The 14,226-nt window shown below is 37.6% G+C and overlaps 1 protein-coding gene across 4 annotated transcripts in view; it reads right to left on the bottom strand.

The window, feature by feature from the left end:
- The window catches only part of GABRG3 (gamma-aminobutyric acid type A receptor subunit gamma3), a 668,605-nt gene that overhangs the window by 325,133 nt on the left and 329,246 nt on the right, over positions 1–14,226 (bottom strand). For all 4 annotated transcript variants that reach the window (XM_032342305.1, XM_032342306.1, XM_032342308.1 and 1 more), the window contains 2 exons: positions 2,977–3,197; positions 954–1,036 (listed from right to left, as the gene is read on the bottom strand). In XM_032342305.1, the coding sequence (XP_032198196.1) occupies positions 954–1,036; positions 2,977–3,197 (304 nt within the window). The remainder of the gene's footprint in view (positions 1–953; positions 1,037–2,976; positions 3,198–14,226) is intronic.

Here is a 14,226-nt window from a genome sequence, read left to right as displayed (position 1 = left end):
TGATTTGGGGGGAAATGTTATTTTAAATTAGGATTCAACTAATTAAACTAATCTCTGCAAAAGAATATTTTTGCCCAGTGTAGATCAGTGTAATTTTGCTTTCTACCTTGTCTTTTTCTCTGCCTAAAATGAACTGTAAAGTGTGTTCATCTCTTATTTCATTTTTGTCTTTTCACTTTAATGTCAAGCAAGGGAAGTCACAAAAGCTCTGCTTGAGATTTCATCACATTTGTTTGTCAAGCTCTATATGCAATTTTATAGAAAGCCAATAAAGTTAATTAAATTCTTATGAGTCATACTTAGCTACTTGTGATAAACACATTTAAAAGGAGCTATCCTACATTCTACAGATGTATTTCCCTATTGAGCTTTACTTAAAACGTTATTTTATAAACACATAAATTTGATATTTCCTTTTTTATGTATCCTTGTATGCACTAGAATTGTCTTGAAGAATTTAGTTTGTTAGCTAGTATTAATCATATGTAAGATATTAGAAAATAAAATAGTGAAAAATTATATTCTACAGTACTGCAATAAGACAAATGTAAATATATTTAAATAAATTTTTATCTTTCTATTCAGAAGACAGAATGCCTTGCTTGAAGATAATATTAAACCCAAAAATATCACAAATGAATTTTGTATACTTCAGGATAATATGCATAGCTCATTAGAATAAAGGTTATTTGTAAGTCAACTGTTCACCAATTTCTGACACTTTCATCATTATAAGTAATGGTCAAGTTGCTCACAGCTTTTCCAAATTTATGTATTCTGTAACATACGTCTTACACAATAGAGTGAAAATACCCATGTGTCTAATACCAAAATCATTATCCATTTTTTCTGTCACGTAATGATGCTATAATCAATCTCATGACCATCTGTCATAAATCAACAGAAGATAGACATTCCTTTACACAGCATTTATACCCCAAGTTGGTACTCACAGCTGGAGAAAATCAACGGGCAGGAGTGCTCATCCATGGGAAAGTTGTGCAGCTGCAGCTGGCATTCTGCATTTATAGTAAGCCTGCAGGAGAGCCAAGGGTCACTCTTGAGGTCAGCCAGGAGCAACCCAGAAAAGTCTCAGGTCAAAGCTAAGGATCAGTCACCTTTTACCATAACTGGGGAGTGAGAGCAGTGCACTTAACTCACTCTCGGCATTGGTGCCATTCAGGGATAACCATTTAGTGGCTTTTGTGTTATTTCATTTTGTTTTTAATTATTGGTAGCAGAGAGAATTTCAGTTACTAAAAATTCCAAACTATGTCTAGAAATAAAACCCAAGTCAGAGAGAAGACAAAAACAACTATTATTTTATACGTCTTTGTCTTCTATATGTTTGACTGAATTAAAACCTTCCATTTTCAAACTAGTGTATTTGTCTAAATAGGTATAATGCCAAACTAATCTACTTGTAGAAGGGACTTCAAATTTGGACAACACTCTCATTAGACTATGCAGGTGGTGGCTATATAAGCGTGTGCACTGCATCCTTCATGAACAGACAGCCCTGGGGCCCGAGTTCCTATGAAGGATCCCAGGATAGGTGATGTCTCCAGTCTGGTTTGCTGAGGTTCACCTTCACTTCAGAGTCTCCTCTGCACTCCTTTAAGACTAATGTGGAAAAACCCGTTACAGACGCCAACTCTCTAAATATAATCCATCAACTGAGCTACCTGCTGTGGATTTGTTGTTGTTGTTCCCCGCCTACAAAAATTATTATTTCCCTGGAAGTTGAAATTCTCCAATCTTCCACTTCTTTTGGTTTTAATCTGTACTTTTGTTTGTACTGTGGATACTTGTTTACCATTCTAAGTTATAGACTTCACGTGGCCACAACTCACCTGCAATTAAGAGCTCATTTACTAAATGTGGGGGTGAGAGAAGAGAAGTGCCCAGGGGCTGGTGGTGGGCTTCACTGAGCCAAGAAGATAAATGGGTCAGAAGAGTTAGACAAGTCACCTTCTGCTGAGACATGCGGAATTTACAATGCCTTTCAGACACTCAGGAGGAGACATCCCATAGGCAGGAGCTCCAAGCATCTGGATTCCAGAAATGGGTTGGAGGTAGGCATGTGGGAAACCTCAGAATAGATGTGGAAATGGATTAGTAATGAGGAAGTCCTGAGGCAGAAAGAACAGAAGGAGAAAGGGCTCCACAAAAGCAGGAACAGGAGACAGAGAGAGGAGCCATAGTGCTACAAAGGTGGTGAAATAAAGTGATAGAAGAGAGTGAGCACATATAGTGCTCCTAAGAGCTCATAGGCAGTGGGAACAACAGTGTCTGGAGGGTACTGCCCTGATCCTAACTCTAGGCAAACAGAAAAGCTGCCCAAGGTGCAGGGTATCCCTCTACTATGTTACAGCTTGGTATTTACTTAGACTTGGGCCAGCCTTGTGGAAAGACTTCTGAGAGATACAGACACAGGCACAAATTCTGGTAACACTAGTTCTCAATGGTGACTTTGGACAAGCAAGTCAATTCACATCTTTGAAGTGCAGTTTCTCTTACCTTGCCCAACTTTGTAAGAGCTGCCTGGCCCCCAGGAAGGCTCATTACACTGTAGCTGCCACTTCCATTAAGGATGTACTGGGAAATGTCCTCTGTGCTCTTTTTTTCCTGTGGTCTTAAATTTGGTTATGATTACATTTGTTAATTAGTACACCAAGGCATCTTTATTTTTCTAGCCTAGTGGACCCATGGGTTAAATATATTAAAGAAAATTCCATAGCCCACTTCCAACAGACATGGATTATGATGAAGGAATCAGTTTATATCCATTGAAGATCATCTGTATGCCTTTATTCTTTATTTTTACATATAGTGACATTGGAACAAACTTTTTCAGGATCCTGTAGCCTGTCAAACATGAGAAGTGATAGAATGCAACAATGAAAATAGGGTCCCATCTCTAAAATGATCTAAATTATCAACCTGTCAGTGATTAAAAATCCACCAACATCTCACCTTAAAGTATAAAGGATTTTCCCATCATTCCAAATTCTGAGGAGCTGATTGGGGGTGGTGATCCAGTGAGCTTCTGCAGTTTTAGAATTACGGAAGATTGTATCTGGAATCCATATTAATCCCACCATGTTGCTGTTCAGAGTGAGTATTTTCATTGTACTGTTGAATCGAAGGCGACTGTCAGTCCAGGTCTGAGCAAAAAATATGTCAATTTGATATTCCTAAAACAGAGCAAAAGGAGAGGCAAAGTGGTTCCTTAATGAATTTTCTGTATGCTTTGTTTTCTTTGTCAAAAGTTTGTCTTTCCTTCATGTTTACACCCTTATCCCCCACGTCCCTTTCTGCTAGCTCTCAGTATAGTGCCTTGCTCAACATGGTAAACATTTTAACAAATGATAACCAGTATTATTAGTGATATTATTATGTGATAAGATATGTACAAAATATTCTGTAAGTCTTAAATGATAATAAACACATAAAATGTGATAAGGGGCTAGTGGTAGTAGACTATAATTGAAAGCCCAGAATCAGATCCCCCTGCATTCACAAGTCCAAGCTTTAACAGGTAATATGACCTATTCAAGCCTCATCCTAATCTGTAAAATGGGTGGAATGCCCACATCCTAAATGGGTTATAAAGAAGAAAGGAGATGATTAAATGAAAAACCCTTAGTGTCTGGCATAGATCCATACAGTAGTAGCTTATATAGTAATTATCATTTTCACTTTAAAGTCTTATTGAACCACACACTCAAATCAAAAAGGAAAGTAAGAAAAGGGGCAACAACAAAGAATTATAAAGGTGACAGACACCCACGCCAACAGAAGGCTGGTGAGACTCACAGGACCTCTGTAACTAGAAACATTTTGGTATTCCCTGAACAGAATAAGACTTTGCTGCAACCATTAGATGTGGAATAGGACCAATTTCACCATGAGACCTAAAGAAATGTCCCAAGACTGTACCATCCCAAAGGCCATTACCCTAAGCACAGTTTAAAGGATTATCATCAATTAGGTCCATAGTAAAGAGGATCTAGAAGCAAACTGTTAGAAATTCTTATTTCTTTCATTTCATTTACATGTTAGATAAAATAATGAATTACTCTTACAGAGTGTGGGTTTTGTAATTCTGAACAAATCCCACATTTATTCTTTCCACCGAGTTTCCAGTTAAAGACCCTTTCTGAGGTAGTTAATTCAACTGACCAGATCCTGTTTGTTATTAACAAATCCATTCATTCATCATCTCTCTGCTGCAGTGAGTATGCTATGCCCTGCAAATCACTGAAGACCGAGCACTGTGCCGTCAAGAAAATTCTCTCCCTTCATGGAGCTTATATTTTAGTCTGGGAATTAAATATTCAGTTAAGGTTAAAAACCAAACACCAAAAACAAAACAGCACGAGTTTGATGGTCACATGTAGCAACCAGAAAAATGAATTTGGTTAGGATTCCAGAAAGAAAAGACAAAAAGCATCCAAGTTTTTAATGTGGAAAGAATTATGTATAGGGAATTTGAGTCTTGCTTAAGCATTTGAACAGCTAGGGGAACAAAACTAGGGGCAGGTTATTGTGGGAACTTTCAGGGCTGAATGAACTCTCAACATCCAGAGGGACCCAGTGCAAGTCCTCCCCTCTGTCCATTTGCCTGTCTAAACATGCCTCTGGGGAATAATAACCTCTGTGTCATTATCGCCTTCCAGAACTTTGCCCATGTCTCTCATGAACAGACTCTAAACTTGGAAATGCACACACAGAGAGAGACTAGAGGAAGTTTGTGTGTATGTGTGTGTGTGAGTGTGTGTGTGTGCGCATGCATATGTGTTATTTCCTGTTGTATACTGACTAATTTTAAAATGGGTTTGGAGCACCAGAAGTCAGTCCGTTAAGTGTCCAACTCTTGTTTTTAGCTCAGGTCATGATCTTAGGGTCCTGTGATAGAGTCCCACATTGGGCTCTTAGCAAGTGAGGAGTCTACTGAGATTCTCTCTCTCTCTCTCTCTCTCTCTCTCCTCCTTCCTTCACTCATGCATGTGTGCTCTCTCTTTCTAAAAAAATACTTTAAAAAACTTCAAAAATAAATAAATAAGCATGGGTTTCAAACAGTGCTGAAACAAGTAAAATAAGTCAGAAAAAGAAAGACAAATACCTATGATCTCACTTATATGTGGAAACTAAAACAAAACAAAACAAAAAACCTAAGTCATGGATACAGAGAACAGACTAGTGGATTCCAGGGGTGGAGACTGAGAAGTGGGAGAAGCAGTGAAGGGAATCAAAATGTACACACTTCCCATTATTAGATGAATAAATCCCAGGGGTGCAATGTGCAGCATTGTGACTATAGTTGACAATACTGTATTGCATAACCAAAAATCACTAAGAGTAGATTGTAAAAGCTCTCATCACAAGAAAAATATATTTCTAATTGGATTTATTGTGGTGACCCTTTTGCAATATATATGTAAATCAAATCATTATTTGTATAGCTGAAACTGATATTATGTTAAATGTCAATTTTATCTCAATAAAAACAAAACCAGTACATTGAAAAAGAATGCTATAACAAATATATAACGTGTAGTGTTGGCTTAGGACTGGAAGCAAGGTTGCTCATGTCACACATGGGTAAAATGTCTGGTAAAGTTGACACCTGCAGTAAGGCAGAGCATGTCTAATGAGTACAGAGCTCTTTGAACTATGGATGGAAAAGGAACATTAATTAGAATGTGTTGGCTGCTATTGACTGTGCTTGGTAAGTTTACATAAGAAAGAAATTATCTCAGAAGCTAATTGGCCAGCAAGTGAGGCCAATTATGAAAGTAGTTATGAAAGAGAAAAGAAAGATAAACCACATACAGTTTCTTGTAGGGTTAGAAAAGGCAACTGCTCCTCATCTCCATCAGTAAATCACATCAAGAAATCCCTTGAGAGTTAAAAGCCTATTGAAACTCAGCTTTGCAGAAATAATCAGACGACTGCTAAAAATTGGTAAATGGGTTAAGTTGCCACCCTATAAAATCTTTAATTGTATATGGTTTCAGGATAAGAGACTAAGGTCTAACTCTTCCACTGAAGGCTGATATAGCCAAGGCACTTGTACTTCATTTAAAAGGAGTAAGAGTTCATTTGAAAGTAAAAGGGTGGGAGAGGCAGTGACATGGGAAAGCCAAGACACTTACTGGACCCTAGAATTGCGTTGACAAAAGTTCTGTGAATGTGGCTATGCACATTTGAAACTCTCTTAATAGGTAAGAAGCTGGCTAGGTTTTAGAGAGTTCTACTGCCAAAGGACCATCAAGTCAGGAAGAGAAATCTGTGACTATGTGAAAGTAAGATGTACTTTTGCATTCCTATCTATAAAGGACAGATTGTAATCTGGAAAAGCTGATTAGACCTTAATGGGGGCTTCATCTCCAGTGCCCACTTTCCCATGACCAATGCAGTTAGTGGAAAAATAATAAACTCTTAAACAATGGAGTCAAGAGCCAGGAAAATTGTCCTTTGGAGCCATACCCTGGGAGCAGAATTAGTTTAATCAAAGGAGTTGCTTTCTTCCCAGGGAACAGAGCCTGCTCAGGATCTGTCCAATGGGGTCTCAGAATTGCTGCAAACCAGTGAGTTGACTGTGATTTTCCTGGCTCTTCTCCATCACTGCAGATATACTACACGTGTGGGGATAGGTCAAATAGCTTTTCTTTTTGTTTAGGAGTCAGTGGACAAAGGAAAACCATGTGAATTAATGTGGATGCCAGCACACATTCAAATAATCTGGGGCTTGAGGCTGGGACCAGGTGAACCTTTGGGGATGCTCCATTTGAAGAAGGGTAGACTGAATCTTCCCTGATGAAGGAGAGAGAAAATATTTGGCAACTAGATACAGATTATGGTGGTCATTGGTCCTATTCACCAAATACTGCATCAGCCCTCTCTGTGTATATGTGGTAGAATTGCATCTCCCTTACCCCCTGTTGGGGCCGTGTCTGGACATCTTATTTGTGATAAAGTGAAATGTAAACAGAGTGGGGTGTGCCATTTCTGGGATGGTGTTTTCAGAGCACAACCCCTTTACAGACTCTGAGAAACTATGGAGCACAGTCTTTGTTGATTCACACTGGACACATATTGTGGATGCAAAATTACCTGGAACAGTTTGTAAGAGGATCACTTCTCAGCCTGTACCAACTGGTACCCAGGAAGAGTTGGAAAGGGGAGTGGGTTGCAAGGAGGAGTTGCTGCCTTCTTTATTGAGATGGTGACTTATAAAAAAGACCTTGGTGAGGTACAGGAGTGAGCCATACAGATAAGTGGAGCAAGCAAGTTCAAAAGCATACTGGATGAGAGAGCAACAATTCTGCCAGACAGGGTAGACTGAATGAGGTGGGTAGGCACCTTAACTCCTCAGGCCAGAGTTTTAGCCTTACAATGGTGCTGTGTAAAAATGGCAAAACAAAGAGTGTCCTGAAGATAGGGCCTTCCTCTTCGCCCCTCCTCTCCTATTGTCTCTGGTCCCTATTCCCATTAATACACAGGTTATATACCTTCACAATAAAATACTTTGAACTGCAGATCTGAAATCAGTAAGTTATATAGCAAGATGAGAACTTTATCCAAAGTCACTCTTATGAGGTACAGATGCTTCTGTACTTTCTAGGCTCTGATTACTGAGTAAAAGACTCTAATAACCCTTCCTCTCAGGGGGTAAACTGAGACCTAAGAGATTAAGTAATTTTCATCAAGTCACACTGAGCAGCTAAGTACCAATTGTTCTAAACTACACAGTCAAAACCTGCTTCCCTGGAGGTGTCTGAGAGCAATTGAAATCTAGTTGTTAGAGGTAGAAACCACTGGAAATGTGAGAGGAAGAAGCAGAAGTTCCCTCCTTGTTCACCCCGTTTGCAAACCACATGAGGTTACTTTCCTTGGACTCAGTTTTCTTATCTGTAAAATGGGGTGGTTAATGTAGCTTATGTAAGGACCTTCCAATTCTAACATTCTATATTTCCATGTCCTTGCTTACATTAGTGTTTCACAGTTGAAATTAATTTTCCATTTCCCTCCTTTCTGTCTTAATTTTGCAATAAAGATGAGATAGAATGACTTCTATACATGTTCTATTTCCTGCCACTGGAAAGAACTTTGTATGTTTGAGTTCTAAATGAAGTACAATTGCCTCCCCCCATCATTTTGGGGGGTATATATTCTCTGACCCCCAGTGTATACCTGACACCATGGATAGTACTGAACCTTATATATACTATGTTTTTTTTTTCCTATACAGACATGCCTATGACAAAGTTTAATTTATCAATTAAAGATAGTAAGAGATTAATAACTGATTAAAAACAGAACAATTATAACAAATGTATCGTAAAAAAAAGTTACATGAATGTGATCTCTCTCAAAATACCTTATAGTACTGTAGTTATCCTTTCTCTTGTGATGATGTGAGATGATAAAATGTGTATGTGATGAGCTGATGAAATGAATGACATAAGCATTGTGACATAGCATTAAGCTACTACTGACCTGATGATAGATCAGGAGGAGAGTCATCTCTTCTGGACTGAGGTTGATTAAGGGCTAGTGAAACCACAGATAAGTGTGGACCACTGTAATCAGAGCCATGTGTGAGGTTGTAGCTTGAAGGGTGAGACATGGATTCCTGTCCCCAACCCCAATATTACTTTCTTGTAAGGGAAAAGAGCACACCATAATGCTCTGGGATTGGGGACAGTGGGGTTTGGAGGGATACTCATTTATTCTGAAGCCCTGACAGAAACTCTAACTCAAGAGTGTATAGTGAAGATGGTATATGTGGAACATGGGGTAGATGTTTTATTGTGTCTACATTTGATTAAATGTTGAAGAAACATTTCCCATCCACAGAGAAATATTTTTATGTTTCTCAAACTTTCTTTGTAATGTCATTAATCATTTTTCCTTTCTGTAGAAGAAAAAAATTATTCTTACAGATAAACATTTTATGCAATCGATAAGTAGCTGTGAAATTAATGTGTTTAAAACACTAATGATGAATGTGCAGAATCCCCCAGTTTAAAACATCATGCATGTGGAGAACTTATGTTCATAATTTGTTTTAATAATTGGAGAGCTTAATGATTCTTAAATAGGCCATGAATTATTGCAACATGTGGAGCATTTTGACAAAACAGAAGAAAAATCATGCTTCTTAATGATATCAATTTGTAACTTCTAAAACTCAGAAAAATTACTTCCTAACACTTTCCCCTTTCCTTTAACATAAAAGAGGGTCAAATGGAAAAAAAAATGATTAATAAAGGACAGGGAATTGGAGATTGGGTTTGCAGGAGACACACATTCCCAGGGGCCAAAGGCTTTCTTCCTTAGATCCCAAGCACATTAGCACCATGCCTGGTACTGATGGATAAATATATTAGTAAAATGAATCACTGGAAATTTTCTTTATAAAATGATAATCACAGACCCATTCCAATTATAGGCTGCTCAGATAACTCATCTAGGGGCAAAGGTTAGTTGAAAGTATAAGAAGTACAACACAAAGCTATCCAAAGGTGTTCATTTTTCCTTAAACACAGTTTCTGCCACTTTCAGATTTCCATTTGAAAATGCACCCGTCCTTGCTACCCAAACTCTCACTGTCTCAATATTCACTATGACAGTTCACAAACATTATTATCCAAATTTACTACCAAGTGGAAAATCTGTGATATTGAATTTTTATGTGCACATTAGCAAAACTTTAAAGAGGTAGGTGAAGGGTAAAAGTGTGTCTTGTACTTTGGAAAGTTATTTGTGAAAACAGCTATAAAGATTCTTTTTATTTTGTCCATGGCCTTATACATGTGACTTAATAGCAAATGTGACAGTGGCAGAAACTTGGAAAGTCTTGAGTGCTGGGGCTGGCCCCTCTTGTTGCTTTGGGGAACCCTGTAACCATCAAACAAATGAGTCTAGGTCAATCTGCTAGAAATGAGACAAATGCCCAGACATGTTCATGGCCCCAGCTAAAGTCAAGCCATCACCTAGATAGATGAGTAATGCCATCATTGACTGGCCAATCCTAACCTAGCCATCCTAGATCATACAGCTTACACAACCAATCCAAGAATCATGAGGAATAATAAAAACCCACATATTTTTAGGATGGTTTGTTACACAGCAAGCTGACCGATAGGCCCATACACCAGATGCTAAATTTATTGGCATTACATTTTTCAATCCCCTTCCCTTTCCTAGAAAGTTTAACTCCTCAAAGTTTGTGATATTTATGTCTTCAAACCTACCAAACCTATTGCAAAACTGAGTCCAATTTTAGATAGTATCTAAAATTATCTTTTGGATACTATCTCTCTATTCTTTACATCATAGCATGTATTCTTTGAAATGAGGAAGAAAATTATAGTTCATAACCAGCACAGTACTTAGATAGTCTTTTTGGGTTGTTATATAGGTGTTTAAGAGTATTTCATTTTTTTTGTTGTTGTTTAAATTCAATTAGCCAACATATAGTACATACTTAGTTTCAGATATAATGTTCAATAATCCATCAGTAGCATATAACACCCAGTGCTCACTACATCACTTAATGTCTATCACTCAGCCACCCCATCCCCTATGCTATTTCTTATATTTCACATATGCATGAAACTGTATGATAATTATCTATGATTGACTTACTTCACTTAGCATAATACCCACCAGATCTATCCAAGTTGATGTAAATGATGAGTATTCATCTTTTCTGATAGCTAAGTAATATTCCTTTGTCGATGTACACAACATCTTCTTTACCCATTCATCTTTCAAAGGACAGCTCAGCTCTTTCCACAGTTTGGCTATTGTGGACATTGCTGCTATGAACATTGGGGTACAGGTGCCCCTTTGAATCACTACATTTGTATCTTTGGGGTAAACACCTAGTAGTGTAATTGCTAGGTTGTAGGGTAGCTCTATCTTTAACTTAAGGAACCTCCATACTGTTTTCCAGAGTGACCATACCAGCTTGCGTTCCCATCAACAGCATAAGAGGGTTCCACTATTTCCACATTCTTGCCAACATTTGTTGTTCCCTGTCTTGTTAATTTTGACCATATGAACTGGTATGAGGTGGTATTTCATTGTGGTTTTGACTTGCATTTCCCTCATGCCAAGGGGTGTGGAGCGTTTTTTCATGTGTCTGTTGACCATTTGTCTTTCTTCTTTGGAGAAATGTCTGTTCATCTTTTGCTCATTTCTTGACTGGATTCTTTGTTTTCTCAGTGTTGAGTTTCATAATTTCTTCATAGATCTTACAGATACTAGCCCTTTATCTAATATGTCATTTGCAAATATCTTCTTCCATTCCATAGGTTACTTTTAGTTTTGTTGACTGTTTCTTTTGTTGTGCAGATTTTTTTTTTTAAGATTTTATTTATTTATCGGGGGAGGGGGGGAGCAAGCACAGTCAGACAGAATGGCAGGCAGAGGAAGAGGGAGAAGCAGGCTCCCTGCCGAGCAAGGAGCCCGATGTGGGACTCGATCCCAGGACGCCGGATCATGACCTGAGCCGAAGGCAGCTGCCTAACCAACCGAGCCACCCAGGCGTCCCTGTTGTGCAGATTTTTATCTTGACGAAGTCCGAAAGTTCATTTTTGCTTTTGTTTCCCTTGCCTTTTGAGAGGCGTCTAGCAAGACAGAGCTGTGGCGGAGGTCGAAGAGGTTGCTGTCTGTGTTCTCCTCTAGGATTTTGATGGATTCCTGTCTCACATTTAGGTCTTTCATCCACTTTGAGTTTATCTTTGTGCATGATGTAAGAAAATGGTCCAGCTTCATTCTTCTACATGTGGCTGTCCACTTTTACCAGCACCATTTATTGGAGAGTCTGTCTTTTTTCCACTGGCTATGTTTTTCCATGTTGTTGAAGGTTAGTTGGCCATAGAGTTGAGGGTCCATTTCTGGTTTCTCTATTCTGCTCCATTGATCTATATGACTGTTTTTGTGCCAGTACTGTTTTTTTGTTTGTTTGTTTTGTTTTTGTTTTTGTTTTATGATCACAGCTTTGTAATGTAGCTTGAAGTCCAGAATTGTGATGCCACTAGCTTTGGTTTTCTTTTTCAACTGTTCTCTGGGTATATGGGGTACTTTCTGGGTCCATATACATTTTAAGATTATATGTTGCAGTTCTGTGAAAAATGATGGTATTTTGATAGCGATTGCATTGAATGTGTATAGTGCTTTGGGTAGCATAGATATTTTAACAATATTTATTCTTCCAATCCATGAGCATAGAATGTTTTTCAATTTCTTTGTGTCTTACTCAATTTTTTTCTTAAGTGTTCTGTAGTTTCTAGAGTATACATCCTTTACCTCTTTGGTTAGGTTTATTCCTAGGTATCTTATGGGTTTTGGTGTAATTGTGAATGGGATCAATTCTTTAATTTCTCTTTCTTCTGTCTCGTTGTTAGTGTATAGAAATACAACTGATTTCTGTGGGTTGATTTTATATCCTGCCACTTTGCTGAATTCCTGTATGTGTTCTAGTAATTGTGGGGTGGAGTCTATTGGGCTTTCCATATAAAGTATCATGTCATCTGTGAAGAGTGAGACTTGACTTCTTCTTTGCCATCTGATGCTTTTTATTTCTTTTTGTTGTCTGATTGCTGAGGCTAGGACTTCTAGTACTATGTTGGACAACAGTGGTAAGAGTGGGCATCTCTGTTGTTTTCCTGACCTTAAAGGAAAAGCTCTCAATTATTCCCCACTGAGAGTGATATTACTGTGCACTTTTCATAGATGGCTTTTATGATATTGAGGTGTGCTCCCTCTATCCCTACACTATGGAGAGTTTTATTCAAGAAAGGATGCTGCATTTAGCCAAACGCTTTTTCTGCATCAATTGAAAGGATCATATCATTCTGTAATTCTCATTTTTGATAGGGCCTTTTTCTTTTTGAGGGATCAGGGTAATCATGGCCTCACAGAAAGAGTCTGGAAGTTTTCCTTTCCTTTCTTTCTTTCTTTCTTTCTTTCTTTCTTTTTTTTTTTTTAATAAAGTTTCAGAAGAATGGGTATTACTGGTAGAATTCCCCTGGAAAGCCTTCTGACCCTGAACTCTGTTTGTTGGGAGATTTCTGATCACTGCTTCAATTTCCTTACCAGTTATGTGTCTGTTCAGGTTTTCTATTCTTCCTGTTTCAGTTTTCATAGTTTATACATTTCCAGGAATGCAACCATTTCTATCAGATCTAATTAGTTAGCATATATTTGCTCATAATATATTCTTAAAATTGTTTGTATTTCCTTGGTATTGGTTGTGATCTCTCCTCTTTCATTCATGATTTTATTAATTGGAGTCCTTTCTCTTTTTTAGAAGTATGGCTAGGAGTTTATCATTGATATTAAGTTTTTCAAAGAAGCAGCTTCAAGTTTCATCGATCTGTTCTACTATTCTTTTGGTTTCTATTTCATTGATTTCTGCTCTAATCTTTATTTCTCTTCTTTTGCTTGGTTTAGGCTTTATTTGCTATTCTTTCTCCAGCAACTTTATTAGTATATTCAGATTGTGTATTTGAGATTTTTTTCTAACTTTTTGAGAAAGGCTTTTATTGGTTTGTACTTCCCTCTTAGGACCACCATAGTTGTATGAAAACTTGAGAATAGTTGTGTTTTCATTTTTATTTGTTTCCATGAATTTTTTAAAATTCTTCTTTAATTTCCTGGTTGACCCATTCATTCTTTAGTAGGGTGTTCTTTAAATTCCAAGTGTTTAACTTCATTACAAATTTCCTCTTGTGATTAAGTTCAAGTTCCAAAGCATTGTGGTCTGAAAATATGTGGGAATAATCCCAATATTTGGTACTGGTTGAGACCTCATGAGTGACCCTGTATGTGATTTATTTTGGATAATGTTTCATATGTACTTAAGAAGAATGTGTATTCTGTTGTTTTAGGATATGCTCTGTATATATTTGTGAAGTCTGCCTTGTCCAGTGCATCATTTAAGGCCCTTCTTTCCTAGTTGATCTTCTGCTTAAATGATCTGCCCATTGCTCTGAGTGGGGTATTTAATTCCCCTACTATTATTGTATTATCTTTGACTTTTTTTTTAATTTTGTTATTAATTGGTTTATATAATAGGCTGTTTCCAAGTTAGGAATATAAATATTTATAATTGTTAGATCTTTTTGTTGGATAGACCCCTTAAGTATGATGTCGTGTCCCTCTTCATCCCTTTGGTTTAAAACTAATTTGTATTATATACCT

This window comes from Mustela erminea, chromosome 5 (assembly GCF_009829155.1).
Source record: "Mustela erminea isolate mMusErm1 chromosome 5, mMusErm1.Pri, whole genome shotgun sequence".
In the NCBI taxonomy this organism is placed as follows: domain Eukaryota; kingdom Metazoa; phylum Chordata; class Mammalia; order Carnivora; family Mustelidae; genus Mustela; species Mustela erminea.
The sequence above is the reverse complement of the archived record's forward strand: the minus strand, read 5'-3'. Positions and strand labels throughout refer to the sequence as shown.